Source organism: Notechis scutatus, chromosome 2, assembly GCF_049901735.1.
Source record: "Notechis scutatus isolate UNSWTSFEM ecotype Mainland chromosome 2, rNotScu1.2, whole genome shotgun sequence".
Lineage (NCBI taxonomy): Eukaryota > Metazoa > Chordata > Lepidosauria > Squamata > Elapidae > Notechis > Notechis scutatus.
The window spans coordinates 120,962,557-120,979,710 of record NC_142010.1 but is presented as its reverse complement, the minus strand read 5'-3'; the positions used below and the strand labels follow the sequence as shown (position 1 = coordinate 120,979,710).

Sequence of the window (17,154 nt, the reverse complement as noted above, 5' to 3'; positions counted from 1 at the left end):
TAAGCAGATTAAGCTTGTCAACTGAACAGATTCAATTACTCTGGCCTGCTTTTATGCCTCGGGTACACTTAGGATCTACAGAAAACAATTACAAATTTTGAGATTATAATGGCAAGTCTATCAACTATAGATCTCTACAAAGCACGCTTTGTTAAGGACTAAGGCATATGTGCTATGCATTTATAAATGATGTTTAAACAAACCAGGATTAGCATAGCGCTGTCTTAACACAAGAAAGGAACAAATCAAACCAAAAACAATATGGTATGAAAAAAGGCAAGTCCCTTTTTTTAGCTTTAATGAAGATATATATGATGATTCCTCAATTACAGCTCACTCCAAGCTTTTCTACAGTATTACTGAATTTTTGTGACATTTTTCCAGACACTTGCTTACCAGAACTTCCACTGTCAAGCTTTTTTCTTACGTTGCTAATTATTTGCAAGATTTTTCAAACCCCAAATCACAGCTTTGTAGGCTGAAGCAAGACATGGAAAGGCCCCAAATTTGTAAAAACACATGTAGAAAAAATTTGCACAGAAATACACTATTCTTCTAAATACAATACCTTTATGTGATTGTTTGAAATTTCCTACATTTTAACAAAGAGGTGAAATAATAGCTATTATAAATGATAGTTATTAGTTGTTCTTTTCTGTGTACTATTGTTGAAGGGAACACATCATAGAGAAAGTTTTTGTTCGTGTATGTGAATGTATGCATGCTAAACTTATGATTACATTTTTAAAGACAAGACCAAAAACTACATGCTAGAGATCATCAGGTGCTGTTGAGAAGAAGAGTACAGTTTTCACAACTATTATATGAAATGGTTCAGTGTGCTTTATATTTTGTTCTGAAATAAATGAAGGTTATTTTAGGTGAGAGTAGACAGATAAACTATCTAAAACCACCAATATTCTGGGGTATGTATTATTGGATCTCTAATTATTAAGATCATCTGATATTCAGGCACAAAAATTTTAAAAGGCTAACATTAAGTGAAAAGTTTTAACATCCTAATGGTAATTTATTCATATTTCCAAATCATTGTATATATTTCTAGTTCACCATGAAAATGGATAGGGGTTCACATGCCTGCATATTTACTATGTGGATCTCTTTTTGTTTATGTGTATTTATAAGATTTACATCCTGCCTTTCCTTTGGGATATGGAGGTTACATAGACCAGGGGTCGCCTACCTTTTGGACCTCAGGGACCACCAAACTCATAATTTTAAATCCCACGGACCACTAATATGAACTTTAACTGATGGTGGCTTGCTGACAGTTTCTCAGGGTCTCTGCAGAAAGCAGCGGAGATAATCCCCCCAAAAGTCTAGGAAAATCCCCCCCCCCCATTTTCCTACCGATCGATCATTCTTTATTTGAGATCACAGGATACCATCTCCAGCTCCGTTCTCAGAGAGAGAGAGAGGGAGGAGGGAGGAGAGAGGAGGAAGGAGGGAGAGGGAGAGGGAGAGAGAGAGAGAGAGAGAGGGAGGAGAGGGAGAGAGGAGGAAGGAGGAGGAGGAGAGGGGAGGGAGAGGAAGGAGGGAGAGAGGGAGAGAGGGGAGGGAGGAGAGAGGAGGAGGAGGGAGAGAGAGAGGAGAGGGGAGGGAGGAAGGAGGAGAGGGAGAGGAGAGGGAGAGGAGAGGAGAGAGAGAGAGAGAGAGAGAGAGAGAGAGAATGAATGAATGAATGAATTTTGGCTTCATCAGCAGAAGCAGCAGAAGTCTTTTTTTCTCTCCTCAAACTCCTCCAGAAATGAGTCTTTGTGAGACTTGTCACGCCGGCATAGCCTCTTGGAGCAGGATGCCTTGCAGGGTCCCAAAGAGTCATTTCTGGCAGAATTTGGGGGAGAGAAAGAAAGACTTCTGCTGCTTTCCTTGCCTGCAGCCAAAAGCAGAAGAAGAAAGAAGTGGAAAGAAGCAGCCCGGTGGCCAGGCCAGGAACATGGGGTGAGTGGGGCAAGTTACCCCCTTCTGCCCTTTCCCCCCTCCCCTTATTATCTTGTGTTGTTCGCAATGCAAGCAATGCAAGCCTTGTGTTCCCGCACAGGCTGGATTAATTGCTTTGGGGGTGACATTTCTCTGCGGACCACCAAAATTTTCTCATGGACCACCAATGGTCCCTGACCCACTGGTTGGTGACCACTGACATAGACAACCTTCCCTTTTCCCAAGTTTATCCACTGCAGTGACCCTGCAAGGAAGGCTAAGAAAAAGTGTACTGGTATATATGTCATCCAAGGAGATTCTCTGCTTTCATATGGACTTGGACTGGGGTCTTCCGGCACAATTCCAACCTTTTACTTCTACTGCGTCACACTGTCTCTCCATATTTTCCAGCCGAACACTGACCACCTTTCAATTCTAGGTGTCTGTGGAAATTCTCAGTCATTCAGGTCTTGGTTGAGGTGCTTTTTTTAAAAAGGCAACTGGACTTTCTTGTTTGTTTGTTTTTTATTTCACTTTCCATCCGAGAAGCTTTTTCAGTTCTAACTGAATTTACAAAGAAAAAAAAACAAGAAAGACCAGTTGCCTTTTGGAAAAAGCACCTTTGGGGTTTCAATTCTAGAATTTGTTTTTCCAAAAATAAAGTGGCATTTTGACAAATGTTGCCACTTGTGCTGCTTCTAATTACTAGCCTAACCCAGTCACGGCCTTTCCATTCCCTTCTTTCCTTTATTTTCTATTCACCCTCCAAAGATGCTATTCTTTGTTATTGAACATTCTCAATCCTCAATAGACTCTTCTGACTTTCAATTTTTAGCTTATTCCTGGAAAATTTGGGGGATTATTTCTGTGCATCTTGATGATCCCTCTCTTATGAGAACGGATAGAGGAGGCAGTATTTGACCCAGGTTAAACCTGGTTTAGTATTTGAATGAGCAATTGCCAGAGAACATCAGAGCTATAAACCAGATGAGGTCCAAAAATAACTTCAAAAAAGGCAAACTACTTCCACATTATTATCAACAAAACAAAATGCCCATGTAGGCAAGAGAAAGCTCAACCTGACCCAAGGGAGATTTTATTTTTTTTTGAATACTATTTTGGTTCCAAAGCATTCTGAGAATTAAATTGAATAACTTAATATACCGGCTGTAATTTTCTGTTGTGTTAATTTGTTTCTCCTGGTTTATAGATGCAGTGCTTCAAATGTGATTTTTAATCTGTTTTCCCCTTCCCTATTCTTTTCTTGGTCTCTCTTTTTGAGTCACTTTTAAAGTGTGCTCAATCAGCGAGTGTAGCAATACCCAAGGACGCATTCCTTTCCAGAGGTAAAATTATAACTATAAACAAATACAAACAAAACTATAAACAAATTTCTTCCTCAAACCCCCAAAACTTTAACCTTAGACTGTCTACTATTGACCTCACCCCCTTCCTAATAAGTGCACCAATCGTGCCTACCGTCCCTGTCCTATTGTTTTTTATTTTTCTTATAAGTATCTATCTCATGTATTCAAAACTATATTTATTCTTATACCTGTATCTTGTAAGTGATTGACAAATCAAATAAATACTAAAATACCAAAATAAAAGAGCCAGTTTGATCTAGTGATTAAGGCATCAGGCTAGAAACTGGGAGACTGTGAATTCTAGTCCCACCTTAGGCATGCAAGATGAATGGGTGACTATGGGCCAGTCACTCTTTCTCACTCATCTCACCTAGCAGGTTTTTGTTGTAGGGAAGGGCTGTCAAACTCATGGCCCATGGGCCAGATGCATCATGCGCTGGCCACGCCCACACCCAGTTTAGCAAAGGAAAAAAAAAGTCCTGATATGCCACATAATGCCACCGTGATGAAGCGAGTTTGACACCCCTGTTGTAAGGAAAAGAGGAGGAGAAAGGTGCAATGATTGTGTGAAAAACAGTCATAAGTCATTTTTTTCAGTACTATTATAACTTTGAACAGTCACTAAATAAACTGCTCTAAGTTGAGGATTACCAGTAGTCCTTTTGCGCCCATCATAGATTCTCAAGTGCCCCTTCACACCTATTTCCTGCTTGGCCAAGTCCAAATGCTCAGGGACCTACTCGTATGAAAAGTTTTAAGGCAGATCTTCTAAATTTTAACAGCTGCATGACAGAATAGGAAACTAACCGTTCCATCTTTTATCTTGGTCTTTATCTATTTTTCATTTTGGTGCGGAAATGTCGTTTGCAGCTTCTGTGGGTAAAATAATCGTGACAAAAGAATTCATACTGTGCTTTTCTCAGACTATAACTCTTCCCTTACCCTCGGTACTGTTAGATCGGGTAGATCGGTTCCAATCAGAGACGCGAGACCAGTGTACTTCAAGCTCTTTATTTCATTGTATAGACCTGTACAAGATCTTGGAGCTGCGGCAGCCCTTCATATAGGGATTGCTTGCGGCTCGTCGGCCAATGACAGTACTTTGAATCTCCCGCGATCGGCTCGGCCAATCGCGGTCGATTCCAAGTAAGCCAATCACGGTTGTTGAGTCGGCCAATCAGAATGCAGTTCATGTGGACCAATCAGAATTTACCTTTTGGAGTATGTTAATATTGGAGTATGTTAGTACCTACTTTTGTGAATTCTGCAGGAAGAGAAGCCACTTCATGGTGCATCTGACACTTCGCAAGCATTGGGAGGGGGTGTTTTTGTACAGTAAAAGAACCAGCCAGGTCTGCTACCTTTCTCTTTGTTGATTTATACTAGCATTTCCTAAAGTGTGGTTCTTAGGGCTCTTGGGGATCCCCTAAGATACTTTCAGGGGTCCTCAAAATAAAAAAAAAATATTTCTCAGCCTGTGTTGAAAAATAACACAATATTAAAAGCAAAAAATTATGAAAAGCAGTACTGGCAGCAAATATGTCAATTTAACATTTTTAATATAATAATTATGGTAGTAAGATCATTGAAGAAGGCAGTGATGCTAGGAATGGTTAGTGGAGCAAGAAGGGGAAAGCAAAGAACACCCTGGCTTGGTAACTTCAAATCTAACAGAAAGTTGAACATCCAACAATTGAAAGACGCTGTGCTTGACAGGGTAGCATGGAGAACATGTGCGTACAAATTCACCAAGGGTCGGACATGATTAAATGATGAAAACAACAAAATATTAAGAAGTATAACCTATACAAACAAAAGTAACGTATTTTTAAAAGTGGAAGGGCTCCTAAGGAGGAAAAAATTAAGAAATACCAAAATTAAGAAATAAATTATCTGTCCTGCACTGAACACTGATAGGTTTTTCAGGCAGGGGGGCAATTTTATCACTCACTTGCATCTTTTGTTCAAATGACACATTTCAAGGCTTCATGAAGGCTGACTTCTTCCTAACCAAAACACAAACTTCCCCCAAAATGAGGCTATGTATTTGTTTCTTCAAGTTAGAATTAGAATAACAGAGTTGAAATGGACTTTGGAGGTCTTCTAGTCCAACCCGCTGCTCAGGGAGGAAACCCTATACCATTTCAGACAAATGGTTATCCAATCTCTTCTTAAAAACTTCCAGTGTTGGAGCATTCACAACTTCTGGAGGCAAGTTGTTCCACTGATTAATTGTTCTAACTGTCAGGAAATTTCAAAGTACTGAAAAATCACAAAGTACTGTAATATTTTTCCGCTATTCCAAACATATGTTTGACTGTGGATATGATCTAATACCCTTTCCATATACCATGGGTGTCCAGCCGTTTGGCTTGCCTGGACCACAGTGAGTGAAGAGGAATTGTTTTAGGCTGCATTATATAAAATATATAAAATAATTAATGCATATAAATCACTTAATGTTACAAGTTTAGAGTCTTGTAGGACCACATTACTAGCTATCCAGAGCCACATGTGGCCCATGGGCCATGCATTAGATACGCCTGGCATAGACCATTTGGGTGCCAAATGGACCTGCTGCTACTGGCTACATAATCAGAATCAGGTTCCTTGTTGCTCATTGGTATTTCCTTGCAGCACTTTCTGTCATTTGACCCACAATAAATATGGAGAGCAGAGAGAGCACAATTATCTGGCCTTGTTACTATGGCAGAATACGGATCGGTGATGGGGGGGGGAAAAGCATAATTTATGCCAATGTATTTTTCTGCCTTCTCAAGCGCTGATGGATTGGATTTTTAATCTGATCATCAGGATGAATCTAGAGAAAAATATTGGGTGTATGAAATGAATAAAACTGGATCTGACTCAGCATCTTGGTACATAATAACAGTCAAACTCAGCTCAGCATTACTTCTTGCATGTGCTGAAGATTCCTCTTGGTTAGCTTCACAAGGTTAACCTTTAAGACCAGCATTTTGGTGAAGCATTGAAGAAATGGCTCTGCAGCTGGTGGATCTCTCCCGTCTTTCTTTCTCCCCTCCCAAGGCTAGGAGGAGAAAATAAGGAAAGCAGATTTCTAAGGAAGTATTGTTTCCTCCCACCACACAACACTTCTCCATCTGCTGCAGAGTCATTGTCTTCCAAACATGCCTCCTCCGTTGCATCCAAGGTTGGTTCCCGGACGAATTCTGCTACTGTGACACCCGTTATCTCTGACTAGGCCAGATTTAGCCCTGGGGCACACTAGTTGCAGATCCCTCTTTCCAGCCTGTCCCGCTGGTCGCTCGAGTCTATAGAGTCTGGACTAGAGAGTGTGGCGCGGGACGTCACGTGTTGCTCTGGCCCAGCGCCTTGTTTGCAGACCGAGTCCTTCGGCCTGTTTGTTTATTGCAACAAATGCTGGACGGGCCCGGGGCACGCTACTACTGAAGTTTACCTTCTTGGCAAATTGCCTGCCTCTGCCCTCCCGCGTTCCCTGCCTGGGCAACCCTGATCACCTCCCCCCCACCACCTTTTCTCCTCTTCCCTCTCCCCGTCTGCTGCAATGATTGATCACTTCTGGAAAGGCTGCCCTATATTGGCATGCACGATTTCTGTGCGAGGTGGACTTTAGCTTTCTCGGATTTGCACCGCAACCCTGGCAGGTGATGAGCAGCCGGGACAATTATCGGACGTGGGGAGTGGCTGGAGTGAGCGAGCGTGCTCCGTACCGGGGGGGTGCATGAGCGGAGCGCTCCTGTGCCTGGGGCTTCGTCTGCGTACGAGCCCGGGATCCGCCGCTTGCGCTCCCTCGCTCCGCCCCATCGCCTGCCTTCCCTATCTAGGGGCTCCTCCAGCAGAAGGAGCGGAGTCGCGCTGAGCGCCTCTCTGCCTTTCTCCGCGTTTCGGAGGGAATCTTTCCATCGCCAACAGCTGCAACGGATTCACTTCGACCAGAGAGCACGAAGAGCTGCCCCACTCCCCCCCAATTTGGAGCGTGCATCGGGGGAGCAAGCGAGAGAGTGAAGCAAGCGAGAGAGTGAGACTCACTCAGACCTTGTAAGTGATCTTGCGGGAGAGTTGGCGGTGCACCAGGATCGGGTGCGGGGTGGCGGGGTAGAGGTCTCGAAGTGTTACGAAAGGAGTTACAGGTGGGAAAACTTCCCGATCGAGGAAGGACAGAAGCGAGACTCGCCCGGATCGACAGCCAAGCAGGTCTGGTTATAAAACGCTAGTTTGATCTCCTCGCACATTGCTTAACGCTCCTTTAATTTTTTTCTTAGGCTGCAGTCGTGGGCGCGCTCATTTGGAAATTATTCCCTTGCATTTAATGGACTTTTATTTCCCGAGCAAGCAGAGCGCACAGGAGCAAGATGTGTCATCTGTTGCATGTTTTACTTAGATAGAGCCCCATCCACCGATGGGACGGGTTCCCTCCCTCTCAGCTGGGTTAGAGTCAAAGTGCGTTAAAAGAACCTTCTTCCCTAGCAACATACATATCTGTAGTGAACCTTCTCCCCGTTGCTTTGTCTTTATTCTGTTTTGGCTGGTAGCAAAGAACGTACCTTAATCGTGCAGGATAATGTTTACTGAGGTGCCCGGATTGCTCCCAAAGAAAGCTGGATGTTTCTGAAGTATGTTGGACAGCAACTGCCTTCATTTGTGTAGGGGTTGCAAATCTGAGAATTCCCATTGACTGTGTTAAGGGCAATTGGATTCCCAGTTCTTCTGAAGGGTTGTGGTGGACCTGTGGATGTGTGGATTCTGTGAAGAGAGCGGCTCTGTGCGGTGTAATATTAACCCCACCTCTACTTTGACTTCCTCATCTGTATCCCAACTCATTCCCAGCTTTTCCCCTGGCAATTCCCTAACTGCCGAGAATGAGGGTTGCTCAGCCAGGATCCCCAATTTTTAGTTTCAACTTGGTGTCTGAAATGCATTCATCTACCTCTCCCTTGTAACATGAAGAGCAATGATAAAAATGATAGTGTTGAGATAATGCATGCACCCAAATATTTATAAATGTGCAAACATTCCTCTCCCAATCTAGGGATCATTGCAATCCAACCTTTTCCCCCAAAACATGATTGGGTAGCAAATCTTTTTTTTCTCTTAATTTAAAAGGAAGAAAAAGGCACCCACATTAATCAGGAATGTGGTTTCTTTTATTTTCGTTAGGTTGGCCCCAGCTATCCATGAGTTTTACCTTAGTATGTTAAACAAACCCAGCCATTTATGGGTTATTTAGTAAATCATGATTAGATAAGCTGTGGTCGAGCTAAGTCAGTGTGGCACTAAAAGACGACTCCTAGCTTTTCTCGTGTCCTTGATTGTCACTTGCCTCTCTGATGTTTTGAGTGGCTCAGCCGTAATCAGGTACAACAGAAGACTGACATGACCTAGTTCAAGTTTTACCCCAAAGAGAATAAAAAAATGGAGAGGGTGAAACAAGAGAAAGATGGAAAGATCTTGTGTAATAGCCTGAACTTTTTGATAAAAGATGGGAATGTAAATGTAATTAAACTCAGATATTAATTTTAACCACCCAAGACATTTTATTTATGTTCAACACCTACCTCTTCCATGCCTATCCCTGCTGCTTGGATCCAGTGCTGCCCGTTACTTCTGTGAGGGAAGCAAGCAGGAGGAGAAGCTGGCAACAGAAATGTCTCCTCCTACCAAAGAGCCATCCTAAGTGGCTTTCCTGCACCAACGTGTTCTTTTCCTCTTTTCAATCCTGATCTGATTAGGAGCTGCGAGGCAATATCCAGGAACCCATCTTTTGCCAGAGGGAGAATGTCTGCTGTCTGTTTTAAGACATCCAGTATAAATCAGCAGCTCCTAGTCAGGAATGACAGAGCCAATAGAAGGAATAAGGAAATACTTGGGTAGAAAATGAAATGCTGTCTTAAGGATGGCTTGTGTCAGCTCACACCACGCCAAGAAAGTATTAAAGTTGGGTTAAGCCTTGCAAAGAGGCTGCACATATATTTCGAGAAATTAAATCACTCTGATTCCCTCTTGGCACATTGATTCTCCACACAGACCCACATGGCATACATTTTATCATTTGGAATGGATTTTTCTGAGACCAAGGGGAGATCACAGTGTGAGTGTGATAATGGGCCACTGCAGGCAATAACTGAAAGGAGAGAGAGAGAGATCCAGATTCCAGCGTTTTATAGTGTAAAAGAACAGCTTCAGTTAACACGATGATCCACCAAGTTAATGGCACTTAAGATTACAATCTTTGTAAAAAAAAAAAAAAAAGCTTAATGCAATGCTGAATTAGGTCTTAAAAACAAAAGGTTGCCTTTTTTCCTCTAAAAACAAAGTACTGAATAAAAGCAAATGATGGATGGAACTTCCTTGCATCCAAGTGGACTCTGGATTGAATTTATTTGTAAATCTATTATAAAAAAAGAATAGAGATGCAGGGAAAACTGATCCTTGAAAAGCATCCCATGTGTGATATAATACTACAATCCGAAAGGACAAAATATTGCAAACTTATTACAGCAAAAAATGATCCAGCATGTATCTCAGTAATTTGTAAATATACTATAGATGAATGATTGGTCACTTCTTGAGGCATCAAGTTAGTATTCTTTAACATGTACAGTAGCACAAGTCTTTTTGTAGCGAGAGGTTTTTAACAATGATCTTCTTGCAAAGAAAGGACCAATGTGAATGTGTTGCAAGAAAAGAGTTTACTCTTCAGTTGTAGGACTCCGAGGATTTGAATACAATCAGCCCTTTCACCACTCAAACTTCGATTTCATAATGGAAAGTAATCAGGACTTCAGAAATGTTTAAGTTACTAGGATGCTGTGCTGACAGATCTATTTACATACATCAGGATCTGCAGCCCTTGCAGAATACTGACAGCCAATCAGAACGTGCTTTTCTTGATAAAAAAGTTGAGCATAGAGATATCTCAGTCTGTCAGTAACCAGTCCCTCAGTAAATGAATGAACAATTGTAAACTCTTTTATTTACCTCCTGATTTGAAGGTTCTGTGTCTTGTCTCCTTTACTCACTTCTCCAATGGCCAGAAATGTAATCACCTCTGCAGAACCACTTGGAAGTTGCCCATTTGCTTCCCCTCTTCTCCCGTGCTTCCCATTGACACAATAATGAGAGATTCTTGGTTCACAGCACTGATGATGTTACCTAGTTTGGGCAATGAAACGTTTGAAAGAAAACAGGCAAGCACCAAGGATCCCTCATGTCAACCCTGAGCTACAAATATTTGTCCTTTATTTGTACAAAATATGTACACTGCAGCAGAATAAAGTCAGGCAATAATACAGGTAGTCCATGTCTTCTGGTCCAATCACAATTGGACCAGAATTTCCATTGCTACGCAAGGTGGTTGTTAAGTGAGTTGAACCTGAGTTTACTTTTCCTGCCACAGTTAAGCGAATCATTGCAGTTGTAAAGTGAAACCTGTGGTCATTAAGTAAATCCACCGTGTCCCATTGACCTTGCTTGTTGGAAAGGAGCTGGGAAGGTTGCAGATGGTGGTCACATGACCCTAGGACAAGGGTCTTCAAACTTGACAAGTTTAAGACTTGTGGTCTTCAACTCCCAGAATTCCTGAGCTAATATGAGGAATTCTGGGAGTTGAAGTCCACAAGTCTTAAAGCTGTCAAGTTTGAAGACCCCTGCCTTAGGATATTGCAACTGTCATAAATGCATGCCTGTTGCCAAACCCCCAGATTTTGGTTAAGTTGACCATGGGAATGCTGCAATGATCATACATGTGAGGATTAGTCATAAATCACTTTTTTCCCCCAGTGCTTCTGTAACTTAATCGACCACTAAATGAATTTGTAAGTCAAGACAATACACTACTTCTATTGGGGAGAGATCAGAGTTGGAAGTTCAGTTTGCTTTGTGAGCAGATTTTCAGGCACAGGTTATAATGCCCAAAATCTGAGGTACATGTTTACCTGAAAGCAGCACTATCCTGTATAGGAAGGTCAGATCAGACTCTGGTGGCACAGTGGTTAGAATGCAGTATTGCAGGCTAATTCTGCCAACTGCCAGCAGTTCAATCCTGACCAGCCCAGGGTTGACTCAGCCTTTCATCCTTCCTAGGTTGGTAAAATGAGGACCCAGATAGTTACAGGAATATGCTGGCTACTTAGAGAGGGCTGTAAAGCACTGTGGAGCAGTATGTAAGTCTTAAGTGCTATTTCTATTGCTTATCTCCATACCATAATCTCAAAAGGATTTGAAAGTGGCCTTTCCATTTTACAGGTAAATTATTTTGAAAAACAAAATACAATAAAGAATCATGTTCAAGTTAATCCAGTAATGTTTCCCTTGCAAAATAAATAAATAAATAAAAAGATTAGATAGACTGCATTGACAAAAAATTGTATCATTATTTAACAACAATAAATCTCATTGAATTGAGTGAAATATATTCCAGCAGAAGTAAACATGAAATTGCATCTTTAGAAATATCTAATATTCACCCCTTATTATTTGCCTACACATTGTGCAGAGAAGATTTCTCATAAATAAAAAGTAGAGTATTCATTTTGAAAAAGTAAGTAGAAAAGTTATGATTTTTGAAAATACAAGAGCAGAGGCTGATAGCTTTTTGATAGAGTGTCTTGTCTGTTTCAGTAGTTACAGGTTTCACAGGGTGAAGCAAAAATATTGCTGGAGGGACAGGATAGAGTTTCCTACCTCTTGCATAACACACCTTTGTGTGCTTGTTTGCTTGTTTTCCTGCTGAAAATCAGCAAGAAATCAATGGTGATTTCTGACCTGTTCTTGGAGGGGAGATTCTGCAATTAGGGGGGAAAAAAAATATTGGAAGTTACCTGTGGCTTGTGAGTCATAGAGTGCTAGTTTCTATCCTGGAAAGTAGGCCATGAGAAAAAGAAATATTAGAGACTATTAATCTTCTAGCTGATTCTTCCAAAATAATATCTTACAATTTGCGGCTCCAACCCTGTATTAATTCTGTTATAGTAAATACAGTATTGGAACCTCAAACCCTAGTTTGGTTTGTAGTCCATAGCTAAATGTTGTGTCTTGGGGAGATACAGGTGGATTACTCTCTTCCTAGGAGATACCTTTCTCCATATCTTCCCCATCTGTGCAAAAGGGTGTATTTAACTTCAGCATTGTTTCTCCATGAAAAAAAAAACCCCAAAGGTTATGTTGGTGGATGAGCTGGGACTAGGAAGGCAGAGAATAGGTGGGAATGGGGCCAGTCAGAGGTGGTGTTTGCCGGTTCTCCAAAACTACTCAAAATTTCCGCTGCCGGTTCTCCAGAACTGGTCAGAACCTGCTGAATACCCACCTCTGGTGCAATCATACCTAATACACCCCCTTGGAAGCAGGATTGTATAAACTGCAATTGGCTTTACAACTGGCATTTTTCCTTATCACCCTGTCTGTAATTTGGGAGTAATCTGGTGTATTGTTTAATGAATGAGAAATGAATTGAGGAAATCTGTGTCAGAATGAACTTTATTGAAAAGAGTTAGGTAAGGTTAGGTCTCAGCCTAACCTATTTTATAGGTTAAAAAAATGAAACTCGTATACAACATATGAAGCTCCTTTTTTACTGGTAGTCCTCAACTTATGACCACAATTGAACCCCAAATTTCTGTTGCTAAGCAAGATCGTTTAAGTGCGTTTTGCCCCATTTTGCGACTTTTCTTGCCACAACTGTTACATCATTGACTCATTGCAGATGTTAAATTAGTAACAGTTAAGTGAATCTAGCTTCCTCATTGACTGCTTCTAAGAAGGTTGCAAAAAGGGATCACATGACTCCAGGACATTGCAGTTATCATAAATACATAGCAGTTGCCAAATGTCCAAAATGTTGATCGGGTAACTGTGGGGATGCTGCAACGGTTGTAAATGTGAAAAATGTTCATAAGTCACTTTTTTCAGTGCTATTGTAACTTTAAACAATCACTAAATGAATGGTTGTAAGCCAAGGACTACCTGTATGCATTTTAAAAATAATTGTCAACAACAGTAACAACAATGGCAACCCACTAGAATAAGGTTTTGAGCCTCCAAGCAGTAATGAGTTCAGTCTAATCTGTTATTAGCAGCATTCGACAGGGAATAGGAAGCAATCCTCTAAGCCAGGGGTGTCAAACTCGCGTTGTCACGGTGACGTATCACATGACGTATCACGACTTTTCCCCTTTCCTTAAACCGGGCGTGGGCTTGGCCAGGACGTGATGCATCCAGCCTGCAGGCCAGGAATTTGACAGCCTTTCTCTAAGCCAATGTTTCTTAACCTCGGCAATTTTGATTTGTAGACTTCAACTCCCAGAATTCCTCAGCCAGATGCAGCTGAGGAATTCTGGGATTTGAACTCTATACGTCTTAAAATAACTGAGGTTGAGAAAACACTAAGCTTCCATGTCTCCTGAAAAGTTCATAAGAGAGGCTGAGGGACCTTTTGATGCTGCATGACTAATCTGAGGATATACATAACGATTATCTCCCATCTCCTTTTTCCAGTGCAAAATCCTTTCTCATCCAAATCTAGCACATCTGTGGTAAATGATGTGGTTGTTAAAGATTGTTGCAGCAGATTTTGCTTTCCTGATGAATTTCAGGACCAGTTTAATGGGAGAATTATATTCAGGGGCCTATGCTGAGATTTCTCTGTTTACAGATAATATGCAGATTATGAAATATAATTCATATGAGAGATCAAATCAAGAATAATATTCTTTTATTCATGGAAGTTTCAGTTTCCCCCCAAGTTAATGTATATAGGAAGAGGTGGGTTATTAGCACTCAATTCACTGTGACAATTCTTTTCAAAGAAAAGGCCAGGGCACCTTCAAAAAGATAGTGAAAGTAAGAACTTTCCTTGATCTTTGGCTATAGGAGGTTGTTAAATAACCATTCTGAACCCAATCTTTATGTCTCATTTATTTTGTGCTTAGATTCCACTTTATCTTAAACCACCCTGAATCAACCAAGATGGCATCTTCTTTACCTTGAAGGAGATTTCTTGCCAGGCAGACAGTGACAGCGGTTGCACCATGGACCACGATAAAGAGTTGCCCAACACCACTGTCTTCTGGTTCCCCTCAACTTCTCAGTTTGACAGTTTCACCCCAGAGACTCCAGCTACTAATGTTTCCATTAACATCACAAGCCACCACTATGACTTGACTAGCAACGCCATCCTCACCTTTATCTACTTTGTGGTGTGCATTGTGGGCCTCTGTGGAAATACTCTAGTCATCTATGTCATCCTTCGTTATGCCAAGATGAAGACAATCACCAACATCTACATCCTTAATTTGGCTATAGCTGATGAACTGTTTATGTTGGGCTTGCCTTTCCTGGCTATGCAGGTGGCTCTGGTTCACTGGCCCTTTGGGAAAGTCATCTGCCGGATCGTCATGACAGTGGATGGAATCAATCAATTCACTAGCATCTTTTGCTTGACGGTCATGAGTGTGGATAGGTATCTTGCTGTAGTACACCCCATAAAATCTGCTAAATGGAGGCGCCCAAGAACAGCAAAGATGGTCAACGTAGCTGTCTGGGGCATCTCTCTTCTGGTCATATTACCCATCATGATATATGCTGGAGTGATCAATAATCATGGAAGCAGTAGTTGTACCATGATCTGGCCTGATGACTCTGGTGCTTGGTATACTGCCTTCATCATTTATGCCTTTATTCTTGGCTTCCTAGTACCCCTAACCATCATTTGCCTTTGTTACCTTTTCATCATCATCAAGGTGAAATCATCTGGTATTAGGGTAGGTTCCTCCAAGAGGAAAAGGTCAGAGAAAAAGGTCACCAGGATGGTCTCCATTGTTGTTGCCGTTTTCATCTTTTGCTGGCTGCCCTTCTACATCTTTAATGTCTCATCAGTCTCTGTGCTTATTGTGCCAACACCTGTTCTCAAGGGCATGTTTGATTTTGTGGTGGTCCTCACATATGCAAATAGCTGTGCCAATCCTATTCTTTATGCCTTTTTGTCTGACAACTTCAAGAAGAGCTTCCAGAATGTCCTCTGCCTGATGAAAGTTGGTGGCATAGATGAAGCGGACAGGAGTGACAGCAAGCAGGACAAGGCCAGGCTCAATGAAGCTACAGAAACCCAGAGAACATTGCTCAATGGAGACCTTCAGACAAGCATCTGAGAGAGCCCAGTAGTGGTCGATACATCTCCATACTTATTCATGGATGGCAGCAGTCCACACTGAATGACAGCCAAAAGCCATTGACCCTTCTCTTAAGGGAGTGGCAAATGTATGTGACGAAAAGGGCACAGATGTACATCACAGCTCTAGGCTATCTGGTTATGAATATATTAATCAAAAGAAGAAGAATATTGTGGCATGATAGACTAGACACACACATTGATGTGTGCACAATAGTACATGCATGTATAAAGGCATGATGTGATCAAGCATAGTAAGAATGTTTATACTAAGTCCATCAAAGAATATCTATATTGGATCCATCATACTGCACTGTCTTTTTAAAAAAAAACCTTTACTGGTAAGATTTTTTTTCTAGTATTGAACTATTCCATTTCCAGGATTTGAATTATAATTTTAAAATGGTTGAACAAGCATTAAATAAACAAGTTCCAATTCTGAACAAATTGTACGAAGCTGGGATCATTGACACCCTCTTCCCCATTCTAAAAGTAGATGCGCTGAAAGTTTTGTGTTTCTGCCCTTTTTTAGTTAACAAAACATTACATTTGTGTGTTCAAATCAAAATGTAGTAGTCATGATACTATTTGCACGTTGGAAGGAGATAATGGGAAAATTAAAGCTGCATAAATATATTATTAAAAGAATAATAAAATGTGATCTTCAAAATGAGGATCTTGTCAGGGGAATAGAGGAATGTCTGCAGCCATAACCAGATTGTTTTCCTATGAATTCACAAAGATTATTTATTTTGCCATGTTGCTATCCCTTGCTTTCTTCCGTAATGATTTTCTTGCAGAAAGTAGGACAATTGGATCTCATCTGCAAATATCAAGATGGCCACGAGGTGGCAGGAGAGATAAATTAAAACTTCTCACTCTTTACTGCCATGTAGCCATCTTCATTATTCTTTCAGCACTATTGTTGGTGGCACCACAAAAAGTCCTCTTGTAAATAGAGCTGATATTACCAAAGTATGAAATCAGATTTTTCGTGTTTGACAAATGGATCCAAAATCTACACTTAATAATAGTATTATATGAACCAACCACCTCTTGTGAAGCAAGCTTTTAAGGTGTGTAGCTATTTTTAACATACTCGATCTTACTCCCAACTTTGAAATTTTTAGGTAAAATCTTAATACAGGATTTTTGTGTAGTTTTTTGTTCCTGATGCTATTTTAAATAAACCCATACAACTATCCACAAATGTGTCAGCTAAGGAATACACATAGTTCTCAGTATGGTTCAAATCTTTGTCCCAGGTAAAAGCAAACCGCTAGTGGCTTGTGTATTTATGGATTGTGGGAGATAATTTACTCTGTCTTGAACTCAATATCAATAATACTTCTTTAATAACCATTTCTGTTACCTATGTCCTATCCATTCTGCTAAGATCAGAAAAGATCATAAACTCTTGATCATTTGATATCTAGACAATGGGTAACATTCATATATGAAACAGCCCTGACAAAATGACGGTGGCAAATGTGTACTATCATACCTGTTGCTGCCTTTTCTTTATATATTCTCAAGGATCATGGCTAAAATCTGGCTAAATTATTAGAAAAGGAACCAAGCTGTAACATTGACCCACATGGAAAAGGAATCTATGTGCACTTCCCTATAATGGTAGGATGGAATCTGTGGCTCTCTAGATCAGTGTTTTTTCAACCTTGG

The 17,154-nt window shown here is 40.9% G+C and overlaps 1 protein-coding gene across 2 annotated transcripts; it reads left to right on the top strand.

Annotated features, from left to right (window-relative positions):
- Window positions 1-6,841: 6,841 nt before the first annotated feature.
- Window positions 6,842-15,921, top strand: SSTR2 (somatostatin receptor 2). 2 transcript variants are annotated; one of them, XM_026675801.2, is made up of 2 exons: window positions 6,842-7,349; window positions 14,237-15,921. In XM_026675801.2, the coding sequence occupies exon 2, from the start codon at window positions 14,336-14,338 to the stop codon at window positions 15,452-15,454; it is 1,119 nt and encodes a 372-aa protein (XP_026531586.1). In that variant the 5' UTR covers window positions 6,842-7,349; window positions 14,237-14,335; the 3' UTR covers window positions 15,455-15,921. The 2 variants fall into 2 exon arrangements, with proteins under 2 accessions (XP_026531586.1, XP_087812167.1); XM_087956041.1 differs by having other exon boundaries at window positions 6,842-7,505.
- The last annotated feature ends 1,233 nt before the right edge of the window (window positions 15,922-17,154 follow it).

What these genes read in the sequence shown, in the direction of transcription:
- SSTR2 (XM_026675801.2), top strand. Translation starts at nt 14,336, where the DNA reads ATGGACCACGATAAAGAGTTGCCCAACACCACTGTCTTCTGGTTCCCC.